This window comes from Lissotriton vulgaris, chromosome 5, assembly GCF_964263255.1.
Source record: "Lissotriton vulgaris chromosome 5, aLisVul1.2, whole genome shotgun sequence".
NCBI classification, from domain to species: domain Eukaryota; kingdom Metazoa; phylum Chordata; class Amphibia; order Caudata; family Salamandridae; genus Lissotriton; species Lissotriton vulgaris.
Window position 1 is genome coordinate 244,150,122 of NC_141693.1, and position 12,992 is coordinate 244,163,113.

Below are 12,992 nucleotides of genomic sequence, written 5' to 3' on the forward strand. Positions count from 1 at the left end.
GTCGGGGTCAGCGGCGAGGCCAGTCCACACCTCCCTCTGCAGCCCCCGCCTCAAAACCTTCCTAGTCTGAGTTTTCAGGCCCATGTGACGCCTGTGGGAGGCAGGGTTCGCCATCACCTCTCCCACTGGCATACAGTCACTTCGGACAGGTGGGTGCTGCAAATTGTCCGAAGGGGTTTCTCCCTCCCCTTCGAGTCTTCCCCTCCATCCATGCCACTTCAATGCCACCGTGTGTCGGGGGATCACTTGCAACTTCTGCAAGAGGAAGTTTCGGCCCTCTTGGCCAAGAGGGCCATCGAGCGCGTTCCTGGGCCAGAAGTAGGACGTGGCTGTTACTCCCACTACTTTCTGGTACCCAAGAAGGGCAAAGGGGGCCTACGCCCTATCTTGGATCTGCGGAACGTCAACTGCTTCCTCCGGACGGAGAAGTTCAAGATGCTCACTTTGGCTCAGGTCCTGGCTGCCCTGGACCCAGGAGACTGGATGGTAGCGTTGGACTTGCAGAACGCCTATTTCCACATCCCCGTCCTGCCGGCCCACCGGCGTTACCTACGGTTCATGGTAGGCCAAGAGCACTTTCAGTTTACTGTGCTCCCCTTCGGCCTTGCCAGCGCCCCACGGGTGTTCACGAAGGTGATGGCGGTGGTCGCAGCCCATCTGCGCAGGCAGGGGGTATCAGTCTTCCCCTACCTCGACGACTGGTTGTTGAAGGCGGGCTCGCCCCAGACAGTCGTCAGCCACCTCCAGACTACGGCCGACCTCCTGCACTTGCTGGGGTTCTCCATCAATGTGCCGAAGTCACACCTGTGTCCCTCTCAAAAGCTCCTCTTCATCGGAGCAGTTCTCGACTCGGCGCAGTTTCGGGTTTACCCACCCGAACAGCGGGTTCGGGATATTCAGGCTCTGATTCCTGTCTTCAGGCCGTTATCCCGGGTCTCGGTCAGGTTGACGCTGCGGCTTCTGGGGCTGATGGCCTCCTGCATCCTTCTGGTGCGTCACGCCAGGTGGCGGATGCGGGCTCTGCAGTGGGACCTGAAGTTTCAGTGGGCCCAGCATCAGGGCAACCTGTCCGATCATGTCCTGATCTCAGAGGGCACTGCGAAGCAACTGCAGTGGTGGCTCACGGACCGCGACTGGGTCAGTGGCAGACCCCTCTCCCTACCCCAGCCGGAGCACGTAGTTGTGACGGACGCGTCCCTCCAGGGCTGGGGAGGCCACATGGGAGAGGCGGAGATCAGAGGCCTCTGGTCTCCGGCGGAGTCCCGGCTCCACATCAACCTTCTGGAGCTGAGGGCGATTCGTCTTGCACTGAAGGCATTCCTCCCCTCTGTCAGGGGGAGCGTAGTGCAAGTGTTCACCGACAACACCACCGCCATGTGGTACTGCAACAAACAGGGGTTCGTGGACCCTCTGCCAGGAGGCTCTGCGCCTCTGGCAGTGGCTGGAACATCAGGGCGTGTCCCTGGTGGTTCAACACCTGGCAGGCTCTCTGAATGCCAGGGCGGACGAACTCAGCCGCCGGTGCATGATGGATCACGAATGGCGTCTGAACTCGGACGTGGCGCAAGGTCTCTTTCGACAGTGGGGAGAGCCTTGGTTAGATCTATTCGCCACAGAAGAGAACGCGCAATGTCAGCAGTTCTGCGCGTTGGAATTTCCAAGGCGGCACTCGCTCGGAGACGCTTTTCGTCGCGAGTGGACCTGCGGTCTGTTGTACGCCTTTCCGCCTATACCACTTCTGCCCAGAGTGCTGAAGAAGATCAGGCGCGACCGGGCCCAGGTTATCCTTGTGGCTCCGGACTGGGCACGAAGATACTGGTATCCCGAGCTACTCAGCATGTCAGTCGATCCCCCGATTCGTCTGCCTCTTCGGGAGGACCTTCTGTCGCAGCAGCAGGGGACGGTCCTGCACCCGAACCTGTCCAGTCTCCACCTACAAGCTTGGAGATTGAGCGGCGGCAGTTGAGGCCATTTGACTTGCCTCCCGAAGTCTGAGATATCATTCTGGCAGCCAGGCGTCCCTCCACAAAGTCGGTATACGCCTGCCGGTGGAACAGATTTGTGGCATGGTGCACAGCAAAGGCTGTGGATCCTCTCTCTGCACCCCTTTCGGAAGTGCTGCTCTTTCTTCTTTCCCTTGCCCAGCAGGGCTCTGCTCTGGGCACTCTTAAAGGGTACCTTTCTGCTCTATCAGCCTTCTTGAGGCTACCAGATCAGCCTTCTTTATTCAAGTCCCCTATTGTAAGTAGATTTCTGAAGGGCATCACGCACATGTTCCCTCCTGTTCCCTTCGTGATGCCCCAGTGGGACTTGAATCTTGTTCTCACCTATCTGATGTGTGCTCCTTTTGAGCCACTTCATAACTGCCCTCTTCGTCTCCTTACTCTAAAGACGGCCTTCCTGGTTGCCATCACCTCTGCCAGGAGGGTGAGTGAGCTCCAGGCTCTGTCTTCTTCTCCACCTTTCCTGTCTGTTCATCCTGATAAGGTGGTGTTGCGTACACGACCTTCCTTTCTGCCCAAGGTTGTCACGGCCTTCCACATCGGGCAGTCCATCACCTTGCCCACCTTCTTTCCGCCTCCGCATCCCTCGAAAGAGGAGGAGAGGCTCCACCGTCTGGATCCAAAACGTGCGCTCTCCTACTACCTAGACCGCACTCGCCAATTCCGGGTGGATGACCAACTCTTCGTTGGTTACGTGGGCGCGAAGAAGGGGAAGGCTGTACACAAGAGGACCATCTCTAGGTGGATCATCTTGTGCATCCAAGCATGCTACTCCATGGCGAGGAAGGAGCCCCCGGCTGGATTGCGGGCTCACTCCACTCGGGCCACGGCAACGACAACTGCCCTGGGCCGCGGTGTCCCCCTGCAGGACATCTGTCAGGCAGCCACGTGGGCCTCGCTGCACACGTTCGCAAGACACTACTGCCTGGACAGTCAAGTCCGGAGGGATGGCTTCTTTGGCCGTTCCGTCCTCCAGGACTTTCTGGTGTGATATTGGTTCGCAGACCCACCACCGGGGTTGGTATTGCTGGGGTATCTATTCTAAGGTAAGGAATCTATCACTAACGTGTCTCTTTCAGATGCACAAGTTACTACTTGTGTAACGATATATCTGTAAGAGACATTAGTTAGTGATAGATTCCTTACCGCCCTCCCATCCTCCCCGTTCTGCGAACCGATATTTAGGGTTAAGGTCATCCCCTTTCAGGGCCCTAGTTTCATGGCACCAGTGTTAGTTCTATCATGGCTCTGCGTATCTGGCGCGGAAAAGCTGTGTTATCAGAACTGACGTCAGCGCGCATGGGCGCCGTCTATATACTCCGACGACGTCATCCCGGCGCTCACGACGCCGACGACGGACGCGGAGCCGCAGACGACGCCTACCAGCGCGCAGGGGTATTGCTACGCAAAAATTTCCGGATCCAGTCTGACGCCTGGGGATATTCTAAGGTAAGGAATCTATCACTAACTAATGTCTCTTACAGATATATCGTTACACAAGTAGTAACTTGTGCGTTTAGTAAATACATTTCAGTTTATTATTAACCATTTCTTGCCTATTACAGTTTATTCCTTTTGCATATTTAAATGCTGTGCCTAAAGATGGACTTCTAAGTGAAGAAACAGAACCTACATCCTCAAATGACAATGATGAGAAGATCTTCGAAAAACAAGAACTGGACTTACTTCAAAATCATGCCGCTCTAATAGATCAAAGTGCAAATTGTGCTCTTCAGCTAAGGTTAGTGGTAAACTGCAAATGCATTTTTCTTTTTCAAATTTGTTTGGCCTGGTAAAATTTTATTTAAAAGTTAACCTGCCATTTTTTTCAAATAGTAAATTTAAACATATTGAATTTAAGTTGAAATTATAAATTGTAATAATTTTAACACACTACCAACATGACTATAATTTTTCATTCATATTTATGTGACCATAGTATTTATATACTAAAGGTCCCATAAAACATTTGTTTTTTTGAGTTAAATGTTCTGCATTGAATATCCACTCCCCCTTATGGTACAATATACGTACCACATTGGTGGACTTGAATTTTCAGTTTTCTTGTTGATTCTGATGCGGTTATGTTGTCTAGTGGATTATTGTTTCAAAGTTGACTTCATGATTTGAACCTATTTATACGTTGACGCTTTTCATCATCAGTCACATAAACAATAATAGCAAATTATTTTTATTACGTCATGTAAGCTCATTGTTGGGGCCTGAACAGCCATATATTATGTTCAATTTAGGAAACCGAGCACAACTTAAATCACCCCATGTTACAAACTGTGTACCTAGAACTCAAGTGGTTTCTTCCTTTCTTGTAACAGAAAGTTGTTGAAGGCTTCAAAGGTACTGCAGCAGTAATGTTTTGATGAACAAAGGGACCCCTGCATGTCCAGGCTGTTCATTTATGAATCTGGCGATTAAGAACATTTTCCTAAATGTTTTTTTATATAAAGGGGAGAATGAGCATTTGGACAGACATCATGAGCTAATTTTGCTGAGCTCCTCGTGACTAGAAGAGAAATCAGTTGAATCAGTAAGATTGTTTTTTGCCAGTCTTTATGCCACAGGCCATTCATCAATGTCCTTATTTAGCATTAAACTTGTGGATCCTTAATTCACATAAAGCTTGTGAAAAGGAAAATATTTCATGTGAGATGTAATCCTGCTAAGTTGAGCAGGCAAATTCCTCTCTGCAGGGGATGTCTCCTTTTGGTCCAGGAGGACCTGATTGATGCCAGAATTTTCGGATAAAAGTAGTTCTTTTAGATTAAACACCTGTCCCAAACACTTGCTCCATCCAAAAACACCTGCCCAAAATCACCCATAATTCACAGGGCTTTTCAAAAATGTGAGCATTTCAAAGATTTTGAACCAGCCCCATTGTAGCTGAGAAAGAAATACTTTTTAGTCTTGATTCGGTCTTCCTACTGGCACTTCCTCTGGTTTTGGGTCTTCTGATTCAACAGTGGGAGAAGGATTCTTTATCCCTTTTACCGTATCTGAATGTGAGAGCTTGGTTTTAGGAAAACTAGTTTAGGAACTCCTAGGACGTTTCAGAAACAAACATTTTGATCATGTGTGCTTCCTGGAGAGACTCCTCCAATAAGTCTAAAAAGAAAATGGCTTCACATTTCCCACAGTTTTCTTGAATATGTCATTAAGCCTTTATAGTCCTTTATACACTGTCTTAACATGCATGCTAAATCTATTTAATTTAAGAATATTTTTGGAGTCTTGTAAATACTTTCACCTATTTGTCACTGCATTTCTGGATACCATTTGAGTTTGATAAATAAGGCAATTAGAAGACTTAACAACATTCTTATCCACTTATATCATTAAAGACCCGGCTCCCAATTGAATTTGTTTTGCCTCTTCGGCAGACAAACTATTCAATCCTGTAGATCTTGTAACGGCGTCCTGTTAGCATGGAAATAATGTTGTTTGATGTTACCTTAAGAAGATGAATTAGTGAGATATATGTTCTCGGTCTTCAAAGACCCGTAAGTGTTTTCCATAGAGAGAACATAATGCTGATACAAACTGAGGGGTTGACTTAATTGAAATAAAGTTATATATGATGGATACTTATGCACCACCTTTTGAACATCCCAGATGTGTAGGAAGCTGGCTCTGTATACACTATACCAAAATAAGGTATAGTGCGCACAGAGTCCAGTGGATCCCCAAAGGAAGGCAGCGGTAAAAGTACAAATCACCTTACTCTCTATTTTTGGTAATGTGGGCGAGCAGTAAGGCTTTATCAAAGGGTAGTGTTAAGCGTTTCTTGTACACTCTCAGGCAGCAAATGGTGTCACACACTCAAAGACTGAACTCAGACCAATTTGTTAGTATAAAAAAAAATAATTTAGTTGTATTTTTTTTCTAAAACAAAGCGAACCTGGCACAGGTAAGTGTAAAAGGTACTTTTCAAGGCAGGATTAACAATACTAGCAAGCTGAATGAAAATGACTGTTACAGGTTTGTAAATACTTTCAATACAGTGGAAATTACTGTTTGATTACTTTTCAGATTACTTTATGAGTTACTTTTTGTACTTAGTGTGATATGCCTAGATATCACACTGGGACATTTCCTAGAGAAAAGGTAAGTACAGCAGTTTTTAGATATTTGCTGTTTTTCAACATCTCATACAAAACAAACTCCACCCTTAAAACACATTTTCACAAGAAACCAGTCATTGCAGTCCTATGGGAGGAAATTCATGGTAAGTACTCAGGTTAGGTCTTCTGGGGTTAGAACCAGTGTTCGTCCACTGTCAAGGATGTACTCTCAAAGCACCCTCAGCAGCACTAGGGCTGCCGGGTGCAGAGTGCTGAGGCCCAATGTTATCCATAAGGGATAGGGGGCCTCCAGTTGGTGCTTCTCACAGGCAAGCCATGAGGTTGTGGGAGCAAAGCTCCTGGTGTTAAGCTCAGGGCAAAGGGAGATCTGAGGTAGCACCCAAAGTACACCTGCAGGGGCGGCTGGGTGCAGGGTGCTGTTTTGGCATCTGGTGCCCTTTTGATTTCTATCGGGATTCTCCAGTTGCAACAAAGACTGCAGGCTCGGGAAAGTAGATCTTCTGGAGGTGACCACCAGTTGGAGAGGTAAGTTGGGATGCCTGGGGATGCTGGGGCACCATTGGTTGGGCCACCCAAGGCCGTGGGACATCTGGCGCAGGTGTGTCTTTAGGTGTTTTTTTTTTACCCGCTCCGGTTGTTGTAGGAGGGGATCCTCCAGAAAGGGGCTGGAGATTCGAGGCAGGTCAGAGATCACCAAAACTCAGGTCAGAATCGCCGGGGAGACCTCGTTGTGGTGTTGGGCCACTCGAACTCAGGCTGTGGGCGTCAGGTGCAGAGTGGTGCAGACTTACGGATTTGGCTGTAGCCAGAGTTTGTTGATGAGCAAATCTGGTGCTCACAGGAGACAAAGTCTTGGGTTTGGAATGCAGGGCAGGTCCTTCAGGTTCTTGAGGGCTGCTGGCTGCAGGACACACCGGGATTTTGCTGGAGCAGGTTCGAGGTGCGGACAGGCCGGTAGGGCTGGGGCCAAGTCAGAAGGCGTTCTCCTCTTCTTAGTTGAGCACGGTTTCTTCGGTCCTCCTTCTGGTTGGTTCTTGTCTGAGCAGGCAAGGTTCAATGTTGCCCCTAAATACAAGATTTAGGGGCGCTACAGGTAAGTAAAGTTCAGGACCAATGGTCCCGCCTTGGGGTGGGTACACTCCCTATTATGCCACGTTCCAGTGGGAGGGGGGCATATTCCTCTCTCTTGTTGGCTGCGTCCGCCCATCTGCAAAATGGCTGGGAGTGAGTGTTGTGCTTCACCTCACCTCTTTCACCTGAGGGAGGGGTTGGCAAAAGGTGGGCACACCTCCCTTCCTCACTTGGTTTTCCTGCCAATTCTCCCACTCAAAGTGGATGTCAGAACCGGTGGGGGCCAGTTGCTGGAAGCAGCAAATGGCTGGGGTAGCTCACAAAGACGGCAAACCTTTGAAGCGTCCCCTTTGTGAACCCTGTCCATTCTGTGGCAGGAGTCTTGGCACCTTGTCACAGGATGTGCATTGTTTCAGACCCCCGAGAGCAGCAAGCTCTCGACCCAGGGGTCCATAAACATGTCTGTAGTGGCAGCTGGCGAGCAGCCACTCAGCCGGGACACTAGTGTTTGGTCGTTTTCAGGGGGCATCTCTAAGATGCCCTCTGAGTGCATTTTTCTTTATACCCCACACTGGCATCAGTGTGGGTTTATCTGAAAGAAACAGGTTAGTATTAGATTCCTTACCTTGGAATATCCCCAGGCGTCAGGCTGGATCCGGAAACTTTTGCGTAGCAGTACTCTTGCGCATCGGTAGGCGTCGTCTGCCGCTCCGCGTCCGTCGTCAGTGTCGTTGGCACCGGGATGACGTCCCCGTAGTACTTAGACGCCGCCCTTGCGCACTGACATCAGTTCCTATTTTTTCCGCGCCAGCAAGCGCTGATCCGGAAAAGTGGTACCCTTAGTCAATTTTTGACTAAACTTTTTCGATCATTTTTGATCTTTATTCGAAGTCGAACGACTCCGACGGTGCCGGTAGGGATGTCCGGGTTCAAGCCTTGCGTCGACTGCAACCGACTGATGTCGGTTACCGACCCCCATTGCCGGTGTCATCATTGCCTGGGGCCCGACCACGATGACAAGTCGTGCCCCGACTGCTGGGCCTTGACGTCAAAGGCTAGGGGGGAGCGGTCCCACAAGCGCCTCGAGCTCCGGCAGTCGGCCCGTGCCGTTCGAGGTCCCAGTCCGAAAGGAGGTTGAGGGACCGGTTGCAGGGCCGGAGTCATCACGGCTCGGAGAGTCAACACCACTCCTCGAGCTCCAAGTCCTCAGATAAGAGGCACAGGAAGTCGAAGAGGCGACATCGCTCTTTCGACTCCCCATCGGCGCTCGCGCGACTCGTCTGGGGGTCGGGCGATATCGCCCACGCGGCTCCGCCGGAGACGCAGGCGTCGCGGCCTGCTCCATACCCGCCGGTCCCTGGGCAGAACGCGATGCCGGAGGAGATCGATGCCTTCCTCACGGCCATGAGGTCGCTCACTCCTCCGTCTGGTTCCGCGGCGCCTTCAGGCCAAGCGGGCCCGACTGGGAGCCCAAGCAGGCCGGGTGCTTCGGCCCTGGCGTCGTTGGGTGCTTCGGCCCCGGCGCCGTCGGCGACTTCGGTCCCGACGCCGCATGACCCCACTGGATCTGGTTCCGGATCCGGGTCGTGCCGGTCGACCTTACGACCTCGCTGGCCCCTAGGGTGTCGTCCCCGGCGCCGTCCACGGACGACGACGTCCCCGGTCCCCCCTTCGACCCGGTTCTGACGCCGGAGCGGCGCCGCTCGACGCCGCATTCGACGTCGAGAGAAGACTTTTTCTTCTATGATGCGGCCCCATCATTTTACCCTGAGTACCAGGAGATGGGTGGCGAGGCGGATTGGGAGGGGTCTGAGGACCCTCTGGCACGTGAGTGCCAGTCTTATCAGGAATGGGCAGGTGAGCTAGGGGGTGCCAGTGGGTTGGACACTTCGCCAGACACTGGTTTTGTCTCCGCTCCTACCGTGGCTTCGGAGGGGGGGGCTGCCTATATTGTGGTGTTGACGCGGGCGGCCAAGGCCTTATCCCTTGAACTCCCCGTCGCGGCCGTGAGGACTAACCTCCTCACTGAGGTCCTTAAACCGCAAGCAAGCTCTTCGGAGCCTATGTTGCCGTTTAATGAGGCCTTGTCTGACGTTCTTCTGGGCACCAAGTAAACTACAGGTCCCCCTGTAGATAGGAACGTGGCCAGACGCCACCGCCTGGCTCCAGGCGACCCTTGCTTTTTGTCCACCCACCCCACTCACGAGAGCCTGGTCATGCAGGCCTCTAACTCCCCGACTGCATTTCCGACGGCTCCCCCTGATTGGAAATCCAAGAGGTACGAACAGTATGGTAAGAAGATGTTTTCCTCACTGAGTTTGGGGTTGCGGTCAGTTAAAACCGCGTGCTTCTTGGGCCGTTCTACCCACTCTCTGTGGGACACGGTCAGGGACGTGCTGCCACAATGTCCGGAGGAGGCCCGGACTAAACTCGCCCAAGCCCTTGCGGAGGGTCGAGATGCGGCATGGTATTCCATCCGATGTGGACTGGATACAATGGACTCGCTGGGCAGAGCGATGGCAACGACGGTGGCGATTCGTCGCCACGCCTGGCTGAGGTCCGCCAACTTTTCAGGTGATGTCCAAAACACCCTTTGGACATGCCGTTTGATGGCTGTCGCCTTTTTGGCGACAAGGCAGACAGTGCGCTTGAGTGCTTTAAGGACTCCAGGGCTACGGCCAAGTCCTTGAGCCTGTCGGCCCGCGCCATCAAACTGCTGCCTTTCGCTCCTTTTGTGGCCAAGGAAGGGGCGCCCCCACACGTCCTGCCAGCCACGGGCCGCAGACTAACATCCAGCGCGGTGGCGGACATGGTAACCGCCGTGGCGTTGCCCGGGGACAACGGCGAGGCCAGTCCACATCCACCCCTGCAGCATCTGCCTCAAAGCCGTCCTAGTCCCAGCTTTCAGGCCCACGTGAAGCCAGTGGGGGGCAGGGTTCGCCATCACCTCCTCCACTGGTGCAACATCACATCGGACAGGTGGGTGCTGCAAATCGTCCGAAGGGGCTACTCCCTCCCCTTCGAGGCGACCCCTCCAGCCATGCCACCGCAGTACCACTGCATGTCGGGGGATCACTTGAATCTTCTGCAAGAGGAAGTTACGGCCCTCTTGGCCAAGGGGGCCATCGAGCATGTTCCTGAGCCAGAAGTAGGGTGTGGTTGTTACTCCCACTACTTTCTGGTTCCCAAGAAGGGAAAGGGGGCCTAGGCCCTATCTTGGACCTGCGGAACGTCAACGGCTACCTCCGGAAGGAGAAGTTCAAGATTCTGACACTGGCTCAGGTCTTAGCTGCCCTGGACCCGGAAGACTGGATGGTAGCGTTGGACTTGCAGGACGCTTATTTCTTCATCTCGGTCCTGATGGCCCACTGGCGCTACCTGCGGTTCACGGTAGGCTACGAGCACTTTCAGTTTACCGTGCTCCCCTTCGGCCTTGCCAGCGCCCCACGGGTGTTCACGAAAGTGGTGGCGGTGGTCGCAGCTCATCTGAGCAGGTTAGGGGTTTCAGTCTTCCCCTACCTCGACGACTGGTTGTTAAAGGCGGACTCGCCCCAGACAGTCGTCAGCCACCTCCAGACTACGGCCGACCTCCTGCACCTGCTGGGGTTCTCCATCAATGTGCCGAAGTCACACCTGTGTCCCTCTCAGAAGCTCCTCGTCATCGGAGACTCGGTGCAGTTTCGGGTTTATCCTCCCGAACAGCGGGTTCAGGATATTCAGGCTCTGATTCAGATCTTTCAGCTGTTATCCTGAGTCTCGATCAGGTAGACGCTGCGGCTTCTGGGGCTGATGGCCTCCTGCATCCTTCTGGTGCATAACACCAGTTGGCGGATGCGGGCTCTGCAGTGGGACCTGAAGTTTCAGTGGGCCCAGCAACAGGGCAACTTGTCCGACCATGTCTTGATCTCGGAGGGCACTACAAGACAGCTGCAGTGGTGGCTCACGTACCACGATTGTCAGCGGCAAATCCCTCTCTCAACCCCAACCAGAGCACTTAGTTGTGACGGACGCGTCCCTCCATGGCTGGGGGGGGGGGGCCACATGGGAGAGGCGGAGATCAGAGGCCTTTGGTCTCCGGCGGAGTCCCGGCTCCACATCAACCTTATGGAGCTGCGGGCGATCCGGCTTGCACTGAAGGCATTTCTCCCCTCTGTCCGGGGGAGTGTAGTGCAGGTGTACACGGACAACACCACCGCCATGTGGTACTGCAACAAACAGGGCGGGGAGGGGTCGTGGACCCTATGCCAGGAGGCTCTGCGCCTCTGGCAATGGCTGGAACATCAGTGCATGACCCTGGTGGTTCAACACCTGGCCGGTTCCCTAAACGCCAGGGCCGGTGCATGATGGATCACGAATGGCGTCTGAACTCGGACGTGGCGCAAGGCCTCTTTCAGTAGTGGGGAGAGCCTTGGTTAGATCTATTCGCCACAGAAGAGAACGCGCAATGTCATCAGTTCTGCGGGTTGGAATTTCCAAGGCGGCACTGGCTCGGAGACTCTTTTCATCGCGAGTGGAGTTGCGGTCTGTTGTACGCCTTTCCGCCTATACCACTTCTGCCCAGAGTGCTGAAGAAGACCAGGCCCGACTGGGCCCAAGTCATCCTTGTGGCTCCGGACTGGGCATGAAGATACTGGTATCCTGAGCTACTCAGCATGTCTGTCGATCCCCCGATTCGTCTGCCCCTTCAGGAGGACCTTCTGTGGCAGCAGCAGGGGGCGGTCCTCCACCCGAACCTGTCCAGTCTCCACTTACATGCGTGGAGATTGAGCGGCGGCAGTTGAGGCCATTTGACTTGCCTCCTGAAGACTGCAATGTGATTCTGGCAGTCGGGCGTCTCTCCACAAAATCGGTATACGCCTGCAGGTGGAACAAATTTGTTGGATGGTGCACAGCAAAGTCTGTGGATCCCCTTTCTGCCCCTATTTCAGAGGTTCTTCTTTTTCTTCTTTCTCTTGCCTAGCAGGGCTCTGCTATGGGCACTCTGAAGGGCTACCTCTCGTCCATTTCCGCCTTCTTAAGGCTCCCTGATCAGCCCTCTTTGTTCAAGTCTCCAGTTGTAAATAGGTTTTTGAAGGGCATCACTCACATGTTTCCTCCTGTTCCTTTCGTGATGCCTCAGTGGGACCTGAACCTTGTTCTGACGTATCTGATGTGTGCTCCCTTCGAGCCACTTCATAACTGTCCTCTTTGTCTCCTTACTCTTAAAACTGCATTCCTAGTTGCCATCACCTCTGCCCGGTGGTTGAGTGAGCTCCAGGCCCTTTCTTCCAAACCTCCTTTCCTTTCTGTCCATCCGGACAAAGTTGTGTTGCGGACGCGACCCTCTTTCCTGCCCAAGCTAGTCACAGCCTTCCACATCAGGCAGTCCATCACCTTGCCCACATTCTTTTCGCCTCCGCATCCCTCGAAAGAGGAAGAGAGGCTCCACTGTCTTGACCCAAAACGTGCGCTCTCATTTTATCTGGAGCGCACAGGTGTATGGCCAACTAATTGTTGGTTACGTGGGCGCTAAGAAGGGTCGGGCGGTGCACAAGCGGACCATTTCTCGATGGGTCGTCTTGTGCATCAAGGCTCGTTACTCTCTGGCTAGAAAGGAGCCTCCTGTGGGGCTACGTGTCCATTCCACTCGGGGCACGGCGGCTACTACTGCCCTGGGTCAGGGAGTCCCCTTGCAGGACATCTGTCAGGCTGCTACGTGGGCCTCGCTGCACACGTTCGCAAGACACTACTGCCTGGACAGCCAAGTCTGGAGAGATGGCTTTTTCGGCCGTTCCGTTCTCCAGGACTTTCTGGTGTGATCATTGGTTCGCAGACCCACCAC

General features: G+C 53.1%; 1 protein-coding gene across 1 annotated transcript in view; it reads left to right on the plus strand.

Annotated features, from left to right (window-relative positions):
- LOC147710591 (CDK5 regulatory subunit-associated protein 2-like) overlaps positions 1-12,992 on the plus strand; it is an 883,251-nt gene that overhangs the window by 402,464 nt on the left and 467,795 nt on the right. Inside the window, exon 21 of the mRNA XM_086921269.1 lies at positions 3,569-3,744. Coding sequence (XP_086777395.1) covers positions 3,569-3,744 — 176 coding nt within the window. The remainder of the gene's footprint in view (positions 1-3,568; positions 3,745-12,992) is intronic.